The 14,977-nt window shown below is 46.4% G+C and overlaps 1 protein-coding gene across 1 annotated transcript; it reads right to left on the bottom strand.

Moving 5' to 3' along the window:
- Positions 1-1,982: 1,982 nt before the first annotated feature.
- On the bottom strand, positions 1,983-3,013 carry LOC120931022 (olfactory receptor 1020-like). The gene has a single exon (XM_040342147.1). It carries the CDS (start codon positions 2,992-2,994, stop codon positions 2,053-2,055), a length of 942 nt encoding a protein of 313 aa, XP_040198081.1. The 5' UTR covers positions 2,995-3,013; the 3' UTR covers positions 1,983-2,052.
- Positions 3,014-14,977: the final 11,964 nt, after the last annotated feature.

A 14,977-nucleotide genomic window follows, 5' to 3' on the forward strand; every position in this document is an offset into this window, starting at 1 on the left:
AGACCCCTGTTCGAGAAGATGAGCTTTGACGCGCACTCATAGGATTCCCCAAAATAAGCTGATCCCATTCATATGAATATCTATACAATTTTTTATTTTGTATTCCAGTAAACCTATGTTAAGAAAAATACATTGTTGGTCCAACGCATTCTAGTTTTCTAAGGCCCGGATTCTCAGAGACTTACGACGGCGTATCTGTAGATACGCCGTCGTAAGTCCGAATTTGCGCCGTCGTATATTTAAGCGTATTCTGGAAACCAAATATGCTTAAATTCGGCCAAGATACGAGCGGCGTAAGTCTCCTACGCCGTCGTATCTTGGGTGCATATTTACGCTGGCCGCTAGGTGGCACTTCCATTGATTTCCGCGTTGAATATGTAAATGAGCAAGATACGCCGATTCACGAACGTACGTACGCCCGTCGTAATTTAGGTAAGACATACGCCAGCGTAAAGATAAAGCTGCTCTCTAGGTGGCGCAGCCCATGCAAGGTATGGACGTCGGAACAAGCGTATCTTTTTACGTCGTTTACGTAAGTCGCACGTGAATGGGGCTGTGCGTAGGTTACGTTCACGTCACAGGCATTGAGCCGGAGTATCTTAGGGCGTAAATTCGACGTGATACTGAGCATGCGCGCACATGCGACGTTCGTTCGGCCATGCATCTACATGGGGTCACGCTTAATTTAAATACAACACGCCCACGACCTGCCTACTTTAAAATACGCGCGCTTACGCCGGCCTATTTACGCTACGCCGCCGTAACTTAGGACGCAAGTGCTTTGTGAATACAGCACTTGCCTCTTTAAGTTGCGGCGGCGTAGCGTAAATAAGATACGCTACGCCCGCACAAAATTACGCCGCCCTACGTGAATCTGGGCCTAAAACTTCAAAACTTTGGCCCGGATTCAGAAAGCAGTTACGACGGCGTATCTCCAGATACGCCGTCGTAACTCTGAGTGCGGGCCGTCGCATCTCGGCGTCTGATTCATAGAATCAGATATGCCTCAATGTTGCCTAGATACGAGCGGTGTAAGTCTCCTACACCATCGTATCTTAGGGTGCAATATTTACGCTGACCGCTAGGGGCGCTTCCCTAGACTTCCGCGTTGAATATGCAAATTAGGTAGATACGCCGATTCAGAAACGTCCGTCCGCTCGGCGCATTTTTTTACGTCATTTACGTTAGGCTTTTTCCAGCGTAAAGTTACCCCTGCTATATGAGGGGTATCCTATGTTAAGTATGGACGTCGTTCCCGTGTCAAATTTTGAAAATTTTACGTCGCTTGTGAGAGAGAGAGAGAGAGAGACTTGTAAAGCGCAACACATGCGAACTGAATAGCCTCTGGGCGCTGTATCCATTTCATGGGTAAGGAACCCCTTCACCTCAGAAGAGATGGGTTTTAATCTTTCTCCTGAAGGCCAAGTGGTCCGACTCCAGTCGGATGGTGGTTGGTAGTGCATTCCATAGGCGAGGTCCCTGGACTGCAAATCTTCCATCTCCTTTGGACTGGACCTGTATCTGGCTTTGGGTATCTGGAGGAGGTTTTGATAGGTGGATCGCAGAATGCGATTGGGGTTATGGGCTTTTTATTTGGCTTGTGTAAGTCGTTCGCAAATAGGGCTGTACGTAAGTTACGTTCACGTCTAAAGCATTGACGATTTGCGGCGTAATTTCGAGCATGCACACTGGGATTCTTTCACGAACGGCGCAAACGTCAAAAACGTGGGGTCACAATTCATTTGAATAAAACACACCCACATCATCCACATTTGAATTAGGCGGGCTTACGCCGGACCACATACGTTACGCCGCCGTAACTTAGGGCGCAAATTCTTTCTGAATACGGAACTTGCGCCCTAATTTACGGCGGCGTAACGTATCTGAGATACGTTACGCCCGCCCATAGATACACTAATGTATCTGAATCCGGGCCTTTGAGTCAATGACCAACAAGCGTGCAGCCGGTGAAGTCACAACCTTCTTGTAACACAGGTTTCTGTTGACCACACGTTGAACTAGGTACGTTGAAGATGGATAGGAGTCACGCTGTTAGATACGTTTATTGGGACTTTTCTGCGCCAATCTTATGATGACCCTTTTGACCTCTTGGTTCCTTAAGCTGTAGATAAGAGGATTCAGCATTGGCGTGACCACCGCATAGAAGACAGAAGCCACTTTGTCTTGTTTCTCCTGGCCGGTGGAGGATGGATGAAGATAAGTACAGAAAACTGTAACATAGAAGATGGTGGCACACATAAGATGTGAGGAGCAGGTGCTAAACGCTTTCTTCCTGCCAGCCGAAGACTTTATCCTTAAAATGGAAGATATAATGAGGGTGTAAGAGACCAAGATGGTTGTCAGAGAACTTAAGGTAAAAAAACACACAAAGAACAGGGTAATGTAGGTGCAGGTACGCGTTTCAGAACAAGACAACCGGACCACTGGAGAGATATCACAGTAAAAATGGTCTAAAAGGTTCGATTGACAGTATTCGAGACTGAAGAGGCAACCAGTCTGTGCCGATGAGTGTCCAAAGCCAACAGAAACAGTAAGAAGGACAAGACCGAGACATTTCTTCATTGTCATTATTAGGACGTAGTGTAGAGGGTGGCAGATAGCGACATATCGGTCATACGCCATGATCGAAAGGACAAAGACCTCTATACTAGCCAGAGCAACATAAAAGTAGAACTGAAGGGCACAACCAATGAATGAGATGAATTTCTTGTCAGACAGAAGATCAAAAAACATTTTGGGAGTTACAACTGAAGAGTAGAAGAGGTCCACCATAGAGAGATAGCTCAAGAAGAAGTACATCGGGGTGTGAAGGTTGGGCGAAATGTGTACGACTGCAACCATTCCAATATTTCCGCATATGGTAATCATGTAGACGAGCAAAAAGAAGACGAAGAGGTACGGGGCAAGTTCTCTGTCATCAGTTAGACCAGAGAGTTCAAAGACCATCACTTGTGTCTTGTTGGCGTTGTTCATGGGCTTTTTGCTCTGTGACGTCTGAAATAAACATAATAGTTGTGATATACTAACAAGTTATATAAACTGGATATGTTTGTCTTAGGCCTTGTACACACGACCGAACATGTGTAGGGCCTACCGGACAGTTTTCCGGCCTAGCGGACAGGTTTCCAGTGGACAAATGTTTCTTAGCATGCTAAGAAACTTGTCCGCTGGAAGCCTGTCCGTCGGACATGTCCGATGGTCAGTACGACTCATCGGACATGTCCGTTGGCCTGAAATCCCGTGCATGCGTCAAAGTGATTCGACGCATGCGTGGAAGCATTGAACTTCCGGGTTCGCGCACGTTGCCGCGTCATCGTCGCTGCCACGTCGCCGCCATGTCACCGCGTATTCTGTCTGCGTGGAATTTGGTCTGTGTGTACACACATCAGACCAAAATCACCCAGCAGACATGTCCGATGAAAACGGTCCCAGGACCGTTTTCATCGGACATGTCTGGTCGTGTGTACGAGGCCTCACAGGACATCCAGTCAGGGGAATAGCTACAGATTAGCTACAGATTATGGGATCCTTTATCAAAATTTTGGTGGGGGCCCCTCATCGAACTCCCTACTGGGGAAATCCCTAGTATATCTATGTGACCGACCTACCCGGGACAGAGGCTTTTGGAGGGGACTGGATGCTAGCCTTTTGCCTACCGATCATGGGCCCTGGCATTTGGGAAAAAGGTGCTCTTTGTGAGCTGAATGGCTAGGGACCAGGGATGGACTGGCCATTGGGACGACAGGGATTTTCCTGGTGGGCTGATGGCTCAGTGGGCCGGCTTCAGTGACAGCAGCCTGGGAGTTTCTCACTTCTGCCTAATCTTGTCCCATAAGGGGGCGGGGGGGCACCAAACTGATTATTTCCCCCGGGAGAAATAATGTCTAGCTCCCCCACTGGTACTGCCTATAAGAGTATCAGTACCAGCCGTTCTACTCTAATAAAGTAAAACGGGTAGTGGCTAGCGAAGGGGGAGAGGGGGCTTGGGTGGCCGGGGGGGTTCGGGAGTTGTCCGGCCGCTGTGTGAGAGACCTGTCAAAGTGGGCCAATCTGGATGAAGTCCAGGGCCAAATTTTTGTCCCAGTCCAGCCCTGCTGGGGACCCTTGAGGTGGTGTTACTTAGGATTCGGGCCCATGCCCCCCCCAAGACACACAGACTCTGGGAACCCTGTATATGCCATATTAGAAATAGTGACTGATTCATATATATATTCATATATTCATATTCATGTTGGGTCACATACTGTTAGGAGATGCTGATGTCAATTACAGCCACCTGTCCGTCAGTTGTCTTCTACAATGTAAATGAGTCTAGTGTGGCTTGTCACAGCTTCTTAAGCCTCGTACACACGCTCGGTTTACTCGGCAAGAACCAGCAAGAAAACTGCTGGCAGAGCTTTCTTGCCGAGTATACCGAGCGTGTGTACGAGGCTTTCAGGTTTCTCATCAAGAAAAATGTCTAAAATCACGACGAGAAAAATAGAGAACATGCTCTCTATTTTCTCGTCGCGATTCTCTGCAGTGTTTTCCTGCCGAGAAACCCGTGAGTGTGTATACTTACCTGTCGCCGTGGAAGCCCACGCATGCTCGAAATGACTTTGACGCATGCGCGGTAGCTTCCTAGGCATATGTAGGGTGCAGCAAGATGGCGGCGACGGCATCGAATGTGACGAGCACATGCTCGTCGTACACAATGACGTCACCGCGTTCTTGCCTTTCAAAAGAACCGTGGTTCTTTTGAATGGAGTGTCTGTACACTCGGGCGACAAGAGATTCTTGCCAAGAATCTCGTCAGGAAAAACAACGTTTTTTTCCTGACGAGATTCTGGCCGTGTGTACGAGGCTTAAAGCGGATCTCCACTCTAAAGTGGAGTCCCGCTGATCGGAACCCTCCCCCCCTCCGGTGTCACATTTGACACCTTTCAGGGGGGAGGGGGGTGCAGATACCTGTCTACAGACAGGTATCTGCACCCACTTCCGGCCCTACGATACGGGCAAAGGACGGGTTTTTTCCTTCCTTCCCGTCCGTCCCCCGTTGTATGCTGGGAACACTCGGCTCCCAGCACACAGCGGGAGCCAATCGGCGGGCGCAGCGCGACTCGCGCATGCGCCGTAGGGAACCGGGCAGTGAAGCCGGAGCGCTTCACTTCCTGGTTCCCTCACCGAGGATGGAGGGGGGAGCAGCAGGGTGACGAGCGATCGGCTCGTCATCTGCTGCGATCGGCGCTGGACTCCAGGACAGGTAAGTGTCCTTATATTAAAAGTCAGCAGCTGCAGTATTTGTAGCTGCTGGCTTTTAATATATTTTTCCCGTGGCACATCTGCTTTAAGAGTCTTTCACCATTGTTTCTTGTGCTAATTAACCCTGCAATTGTATGAAGGAGTTCTATGTTGATATGTATGATAATGTGTATTGTAGTTAGGGAGTCAAATCGGCTGCTTTAAGGGATTAGTTAATCAGGTTCATTTATATTTCTGGTTACAGGTGTATTGTTCGAGTAATATGAGCAGGAGGTAGGAACCTCCTCTTTAACTGTATACAAGACTGTATTCTTGTTCTAATAAACTGTCTGATGTTTTACCCTACACTGAGCTATGGCCAGTGAATGGGAAAGCTAAGGGGACTTGGATTGTGTGGTACCGGACAGAGGAGTGATATGGCGGACAGACTCATCTTGAGTACGGGGGTCCGTCACAGTCTAAGTCCAGGAAAGTTGTCAAAATAGTCAAGACATTACTTGGGACCACTGAGATTTCATAGCCTGAGGATTGTTTCAGGTATACAGGGTAATTTCAGTGCTGGCCAGGATAAGCAGAAGCTCCGAGGGTAAGAAATCTGCAATGCAAAGGCAACCAAACATATTCCTCTTATTACATGGCCTACAAAACATATGTGACTTGCAACAACACAGTTCTGAAGCCTCCTTCTCTACATCTGATGTCAGCTCTTGTCCCAGAAGTATAGGGTCAGTGTCGAGAATTTGAATGAGCTTAGTGTTCAGTCCGAACATCAGTTTGGACCAGACACTGGCTGTTAGGACGTTCGTTTAGGGGTCCAGCCTTGACTAGTGTGACAGCTTACAGCTGTCAATGGTTGCTAAGGAAGCAGCAGCCACTGTGTCCTTAGCTACCACTGATGTCAACCGGCCAATTCACTTACATTGCCAGTGTTTTGACGAGAAATGCCCCCTGTCGAATAATGCCCCCTATATTGCGCAGGCACAGCGCTTGCACAGTACGGAGCACAACGGAGCTGCCGAAAGTCTCCGAACATGTACACGGCGCCTGCACAAAGAAGACGACATTCTGCCACACACTCGGCCACGCTCCCTAAGCTTGTGCAAGGGGCGGGTGTACTATTGATTGAACTCTGCAAGGGGCGGATGCCTACAGAAGAGGCCATATTGTATCATGTAGGGCAGAGCTGAAACGATGGGGGCTTCAATCTATAATACTTCCACCCAAGAGGCCGTATTGTATCATGATGGGCAGAGCTGATACGATGGGGGCTTCAATCTATAATACTTCCACCCAAGAGGCCGTATTGTATCATGATGGGCAGAGCTGATACGATGGGGGCTTCAATCTATAATACTTCCACCCAAGAGGCCGTATTGTATCATGATGGGCAGAGCTGATATGATGGGGGCTTCAATCTATAATACTTCCACCCAAGAGGCCGTATTGTATCATGATGAGCAGAGCTGATACGTCGGGGGCTTCAATCTATAATACTTCCACCGAAGAGGCCGTATTGTATCATGATGGGCAGAGCTGATACGATGGGGGCTTCAATCTATAATACTTCCACCCAAAAGCACGTATTGTATCATGATGGGCAAAGCTGATACGATGGGGGCTTCAATCAATAATACATCCGCCCAGGAGCACGTATTGTATCATGATGGGCAGAGCAAATACGATGGGGGCTTCAATCAATAATACTTCCGCCCAAGAGGCCGTATTGTATCATGATGGGCAGAGCTGATACGATGGGGGCTTCAATCTATAATACTTCCACCCAAGAGCACGTATTGTATTATGATGGGCAGAGCTGATACGATGGGGGCTTCAATCTATAATACTTCCACCCAAGAGCCCGTATTGTATCATGATGGGCAGAGCTGATACGATGGGGGGCTTCAATCTATAATACTTCCACCCAAGAGGCCGTATTGTATCATGATGGGCAGAGCTGATACGATGGGGGCTTCAATCTATAATACTTCCACCCAAGAGGCCGTATTGTATCACGATGGGCAGAGCTGATATGATGGGGGCTTCAATCAATAATACATCTGCCCAAGAGCACGTATTGTATCATGATGGGCAGAGCTGATACGATGGGGGCTTCAATCTATAATACTTCCACCCAGGAGCACGTATTGTATCATGATGGGCAGAGCTGATACGATGGGGGCTTCAATCTATAATACTTCCACCCAAGAGCACGTATTGTATTATGATGGGCAGAGCTGATACGATGGGGGCTTCAATCTATAATACTTCCACCCAAGAGCCCGCATTGTATCATGATGGGCAGAGCTGATACGATGGGGGCTTCAATCTATAATACTTCCACCCAAGAGGCCGTATTGTATCATGATGGGCAGAGCTGATACGATGGGGGCTTCAATCTATAATACTTCCACCCAAGAGCACGTATTGTATCATGATGGGCAAAGCTGATACGATGGGGGCTTCAATCTATAATACTTCCACCCAAGAGGCCGTATTGTATCATGATGGGCAGAGCTGATACGATGGGGGCTTCAATCAATAATACATCCTCCTTTTTGAGAAATCCACCCCCATCGTATCAGCTCTGCCCATCACAATATAATACGGCCTCTTCTGTCGGCATCTGCCCCTTGCAGAGTTCCACGAGCATCGGGAGCGTGTGGCAGAATGTCGTCTTCTTTGCGCAGGCGCCGTGTTGGGGATATTTATTATAGCAAAAAGTAAAAAATATAGCTTTTTTTTCAAAATTGTCACTCTATTTTTGTTTATAGCGCAAAAAACAAAAAACGCAGAGGTGATTAAATACCACCAAAAGAAAGCTCAATTTGTTGGAAAAAAAGGACGTCAATTTTGTTTGGGAGCCACGTCGCACGACCGCGCAATTGTCAGTTAAAACGGCGCAGTGCCGAATCGCTTACAGTGCTCTGGTCTTTGTACAGCTAAATGGTCCGGGGCTGAAGTAGTTAAGACTCCATACACTTCTTAGTTCCCACAATCCCTCCTTTGCTCCCCCATGCCTCCTCCGTTTCTTCAAAGCTTCATCCAGTCCTCTGATGTATAAAAGATGCAGTTGCTCCCGGTAAAGTAGACAGGTCATGCCCACCTCTCCTGCTGCCCGCTCACTGATCTTTGCTTTATTGAAGAGATCGAGCTGCTTGAAGAATCCTCAGAAGCCAACACTTACCTACACCAAGAATGAGATACCTTCGGCTCCAGGGAGTGAGTCCTTGGCCCAGGAATTGGGGGAAACTCAAAAGAAGTAAAGCATTCTGCCGATAAAAGTCATCTTTAATCGCACATATTCTTCCAACCCGAGAACCAATGGAAAAATTCCACCTTCTCAAATCAGCAATCTATACAATGAGGGAAACAATTTGTTGCCATAAAGCGTACCTAAACCCAAGAACAAACATTTTCAATAACGGAAGAAAGCTCAAAATACAGTGCCTTGAAAAAGCATTCATACCCCTTGAAATTTTCCACATTTTGTCATCTTACAATCGAAAACGTAAATGTATTTTATTGGGATTTTATGTGATAGACCAGTGTTTCTCAACTCCAGTCCTCAAGGCGCCCCAACAGGTCATGTTTTCAGGCTTTCCATTATTGTGCACAGTTGATTTGATTACCACAGCCGTTTCATCTGAGGGAAATCCTGAAAACATGACCCATTGGGGTGCCTTGAGGACTGGAGTTGAGAAACACCGTGATAGACCAACACAAAGTGGCAGATAATTGTGAAGTGGAAGGAAAATGATAAATGTTTTTCAGAATCTTTTACAAATAAATATGTGAAAAGTGTGTGGGGTACATTTTTATTCAGCCCCCTTTAATCTTATACCCCTAACTAAAATCTAGTGGAACCAATTGCCTTCACCAAGTCACCTAAATAGTAAATAGAGCCCACCTGTGTGTAATTTAATCTCAGTATAAATACAGCTGTTCTGTGAAGCCCTCACAGCATCATAAAGGCCAAGGAACACACCAGACAGGTCAGGGATAAAGTTGTGGAGAAGTATAAAGCAGGGGTTAGGTTATAAAAAAAATATCCCAAGCTTTGAATATCTCACGGAGCTTCTGTTCAATCCATCATCCGAGCATGGAAAGAGTATGGCACAACTGCAAACCTACCAAGACATGGCCGTCCACCTAAACTGACCGGGCCGGACAAGGATAACATTCATCAGAGAAGCAGCCAAGAGGCCCATGGTAACTCTGGAGGAGCTGCAGAGATCCACAGCTCAGGAGGGAGAATCTGTCCACAGGACAACTATTAGTCGTCTCTCCACAAATCTGCCCTTTATGGAAGAGTGACAAGAAGAAAGACATTGGAGAAAGAAAGACATAAGAAGTCCTGTTTGCAGTTTGTGAGAAGCCATGTGGGGGAGGGGACACAGCAAACATGTGGGGGAGGGGACACAGCAAACATGTGGAAGAAGGTGCTCTGGTCACATGAGACCAAAATTAAACTTTTTGGCCTAAAAGCAAAACGCTATGTGTGGGGGGAAACTAACACTGCACATCACCATGAACACACCATCCCCACCGTGAAACATGGTGGTGGCAGCTTCATGTGGTGGGGATGCTTTTCTTCAGCAGGGACAGGGAAGCTGATCAGAGTTGATGGGAAGATGGATGGAGCCAAATACAGGTCAATCTTCCAATAATATTTCTTTATAATTTTAGGCCAAATGTATTCTGCTAATGTTTTTTCCGTCTATGTTAAACTCTACAAACTATCGTATATACTGTATATTTTACATTTATTACCTCTGATAGGCTAACGGCCTATTGCACTACTTGAGCCCCTAAAATGCAAGGACATTGCAAAGTCCCCGAAAAATTACTCTCCCTTTCCTCTCACAGCCAATCAGTTTTCCAAAAAAAAAGTATAGTATAAGGCTATAAAGGTATACATCTCTAGGTATAGATGTGAATTTCTATCATCAGTTTAAAAAAAACACACTTTTACAAAATAATAATTTATTTATTATGAATTAAAACCATTTATAAAAGATGTCATTTCCAATTTTGGAGATTAGAGCAGATCCATGTATACTACTTTTCAAGTTGAGATATTATGTTTAAAAATATGTGCTGTGACATCAACATCGAGACTCTTACAATGCAGAGCACCGTTATTTCATATTAGTTGATGATGATGTCACTTTGCAAGTTTCTAACATTTACTAAAATTCAGCATTTTCAGGACCTGATGGGTCCCAATGCCCAGTGACCCCCCTCTCCTATGTTGGTCACTGAGCACCAGGATCCCTTAGATCCGAGGGTCCATCTATAGCAGCCTTTCTCAACCTTTTTAACATGGAGGAATCCTTGAAATGGGGTTGTTATTATTATGAATATTATTATGAATATTATTATTATTATTATTATTAATAGGCAATATTCCTCCCACTGACACCAATGATGGACACAATTCCTCCCACTGACACAAACAATGGGGCACTATTCCTCCCACTGATACCAATGATGGACACTATTCTTCTCATTGGCACCAATGATGGGACACTATTCCTCCCACTGACACCAATGATGGACACTATTCCTCTCATTGACACCAATGATGGGCACTATTCTTCCCACTGACACAAACAATGGGGCACTATTCCTCCCACTGATACCAATGATGGGACACTATTCCTCCCACTGACATCAATGATGGGACACTATTCCTCCCACTGACACCAATGATGGACACTATTCTTCCCACTGACACCAATGATGGACACTATTCCTCTCATTGACACCAATGATGGACACTATTCCTCCCACTAACACAAACAATGGGGCACTATTACTCCCACTGATACCAATGATGGACACTATTCCTTCCACTAACACCAATGATGGGACACTATTCTTCTCATTGACACCAATGATGGGACACTATTCTTTCCACTGATACCAATGATGGAGCACTATTCTTTCCACTGATACCAATGATGGGACACTATTCTTCTCATTGACACCAACAATGAAGCACTATTCCTCCAACTGAAATAAATGATGAGGCACTATTCCTCCTACTGACACCAATGATGGAGCACAATTCCTCTGACTGATATAAATGATGGGGTATTATTATTTTCACTGACATTATTGATGGGGCATTACTCCTCTCAATGACACCAATGACGAGGCAATATTCCTATCACTGCTACTAATGATGGACACTATTTGGTCCCACTGACATGATTGATGAGGCACTATTTTACCCACTGACACCTAGGATGAGGCACTATTCCTCCCAAAGATACCAATGATGAGTCACTATTCTTCCCCTTAATACCAATGATGGGACACTATTCCTCCTATTCACACCAATGATGAGCCACTATTCCTCCAACAGATACAAATGATGAGCCACTATTCCTCCCCTTAATACCAATGATGGGGCACTAATCCTCCTATTCACACAAATGATGAGCCACTATTCCTCCCACAAATACCAATGATGGGCCACTATTCCTCCCACAGATACCAATGATGAGCCACTATTCCTCCCACAGATACCAATGATGAGCCACTATTCATCCCCCTAATACCAATGATGGGGTAATATTCCACCCATTGACACCAATGATGAGCCACTATTCCTCCCACAGTTACCAATTATGAGCCACTATTCATTCTCTTAATACCAATGACGGGGCAATATTCCTCCCATTGACACCAACGATAAGCCACTATTCCTCCCTTTAATATGAATGATGAGCCACTATTCCTCCCACTAACGCCAATGATGAGCCACTATTCTTCCCCTTAAAACCAATGATGAGCCACTATTCTTCCCACTGACACCAATGATGAAGCACTATTCCTCCTACTGACACCAATGATGGGGCACCATTCCTCCTACTGACACGGATAGGGTGCTATTCCTACCACTGATGCCAATAAATGGAAACTATTCCTCCCACTGACACCAATGAAGAGAATTATTCCTTCCAATGACACCAATAGGACACTCTACCTCCCAATAATACCAGTTATGGGGCACTATTGCCCCTCCTACTGACCACAGGCACTATGTCACCTTTTTACTCCCACTGACCCCCAAGTCTGAGACATTGCCTACTGCCACAAATGCTTGGACATTTTCTATCCCAACTGGCCACAGTCCGGTCCCCCTGAAGTCTGAAGAACAGTAGACTGGCCCTTTGTTTAGAAAGTTTGGAGACCCCTGACTTAGAGGAATGCTCTTCACTTGTGTGGGCATTGGGAAGATCCCCCCCTTACAGATAGCTAAAAAGATAATTGTTGATAGTAGTTACCTATCTGAGAGGCTCATTGCTCAAGGAACCTCAAGCAACCTCAGGAGGAACCCTAGTTGATCCGTACCAGTGATGGCGAACCTCGGCACCCCAGATGTCTTGGAACCACATTTCCCATCATGCTCATGCACTCAGCAGTGCAGGTGAGAATCATGGGAAATGTGGGGTGCCAACAGTGGCGTGGTGTGGGGGGTGCCAGGGGGGCCACCGCCCCGGGCACAAAATTTAGAGGGGCGCTGTCACAAGTGTGGAGAGGAGGGAGCACCAACAACAGATGGAATATAGGAACATATGCATAATGTCACCACTCATGGCTTTACCAGTCATTATCAAGCACGCTCTCCTCTTCCCTACAGCCACTGCTGTCTCACACAGTGGATCATGTGACCAGATTGGAGCTAGCTGAAAATACGTAAGTCCATGGGTCAGGGAGGTGCAAATTACTTGCCTCGCCCCAGGCACTGACAACCCACGCTACGCCACTGGGTGCCAAGGTTCGACCATCACTGATCTATAAAGTGACTTTTACCGGGTTGGGCTTCACCCATTCGGAGGGAATAGCTGGTTGTCCCTTGGGATATTTGGTAATGAAGCTCAGATTTAAGATATATGAGTATGTTCCTATGAAGAGATGGTGATCCAGGAAAACATAAAATGCATAACACAGCAAATCATAAAATGAATATTTATATGAATGCCCTCCATTACATTCATCTACAATGTGGAATCGGTGTGAGGGTTCTGCTTTGGTCTCTTACCTGACTGAGATATCATTGACACGTAGGATCTACGTATCTTCCAATTTCTGTCTGCATGGAGCTGCTTATATAATAATCCCAATTATCCGAGAAAATATTTGCCTTCTTCTCCGGGGACCATCATTATTATTAATCACGAAGAAACCAATTACTACATACGTCCCTTGGTATCATTATGCCATGGGTGCCATGATTTGCTCTCCCTGCTGCCCCAAGGCCAGGTTCCACAATGCACCCCCTCCCTGCCAACTGAACCCCCCCCCCCCAAATCAACGGAGAATGGCAACTGGTTAGTTAAAATATTTTTTGTTTCTCTCTTTTTTTATTTTTTATCACTTTTTTATTTTGTAGCTTGTCGTTTACTTTTTTTTATTTTTCTTATTCTTCACTTTTTAATTATTTTTTTATTTTTATAATTTAATTATTATTTCTTATTTTTTATTTTTATCAATTTTTTTCACTTAACTTAATTGCTATCACACAGGAGAAAGCAATTCCCTGTGTGATAGCAATTGTAGGTGACAGGTTCTCTTTATTGACCCTGTCACCTCTAAAACAGGAGTCCTAGCACTGTGCTAGAACTCCTGTCACAGCTGAGATGGGAAGAGCACAGCTCTCCCCTCTCACTGTGTACATCGGCGGCAGGGACAGTCACAGGAGACAGACTCGGTGGCCTGGGGGAGGACGGAGTCCCGAAGACAGAGCCAGTAGAGAGAGGTATGTGGGGTGGGGGGGGGGGAGAGGGGAGGACGGACGGGAGCACACATTTCACAAGTGATTGCGGCGACATCGCCGAAATCACTTGTTGACGAGCGAGCGGATTCCAGAAAGCAACTTACCGCCCTTAACTAGCCGTCGGGGGATTCCATGCCACTGCCGCCCCTCTGCACCCTGCCGCCCCAAGGCCCGGCCTTGGTGGCCTTGTGGGAAATCCGGGCCTGCATGGGTGATGTTCTAATGTATGCAAACCCCCAACTCTGAACTTCTCTTATTTGCTCCCTTTGGGTCTGTTAGGCCCCGTACACACGGCCGAGGAACTCGACGTGCCAAACACATCGAGTTCCTCGGCCAGTTCAGCCCTGAAGCCGCCGAGGACCTCGGCGGGCCGAGAGCTCCCATAGAACAACGAGGAAATAGAGAACATGTTCTCTATTTCCTCGCCGAGGTCCTCGTCGGCTTCCTCGGCCGAAAGTGTACACGACCAGTTTCCTCGGCAGAATTCAGCCAGAAACTCGGTCGGAAGCTGAATTCTGCCGAGGAAACTGGTCGTGTGTACGGGGCCTTAAATAAACCATATAAAGCTCTCTGTTATATGTGTTCCAGAAGTGTGAAAAAGGGCCATTGATCCTGCCAGAAATCCTGCCAGCTGATAACTTCCTGTGCCCTCCCTGCCTGTGCTGGCTTTTATCAATTACAGTGTTTCCTGCAGTTTCTGTGGCCTACAGACAGGGCCGTCTTAATATCATCATGGGCCCCTGGGCAAAGTAATGCACTGGGGCCCCTACCAGCCTGCCCTGTTGTGGAAATTTGTATTAATGTATGTTGTCAGATGTCCCCCAGTGTCGGTTTTGCTGTAATATGCTCATGTGAGCGCATTCACGCATACAGACGTTGGTGGAAGACCATTGGCGCGAAACCCTTCCCGTGGACACAGCAGAAATG

Source organism: Rana temporaria, chromosome 3, assembly GCF_905171775.1.
Source record: "Rana temporaria chromosome 3, aRanTem1.1, whole genome shotgun sequence".
Taxonomy (NCBI): domain Eukaryota; kingdom Metazoa; phylum Chordata; class Amphibia; order Anura; family Ranidae; genus Rana; species Rana temporaria.

Excerpts from the sequence above, each read along its gene's own strand:
- LOC120931022 (XM_040342147.1), bottom strand. The coding sequence starts at position 2,994 with ATGAACAACGCCAACAAGACACAAGTGATGGTCTTTGAACTCTCTGGT.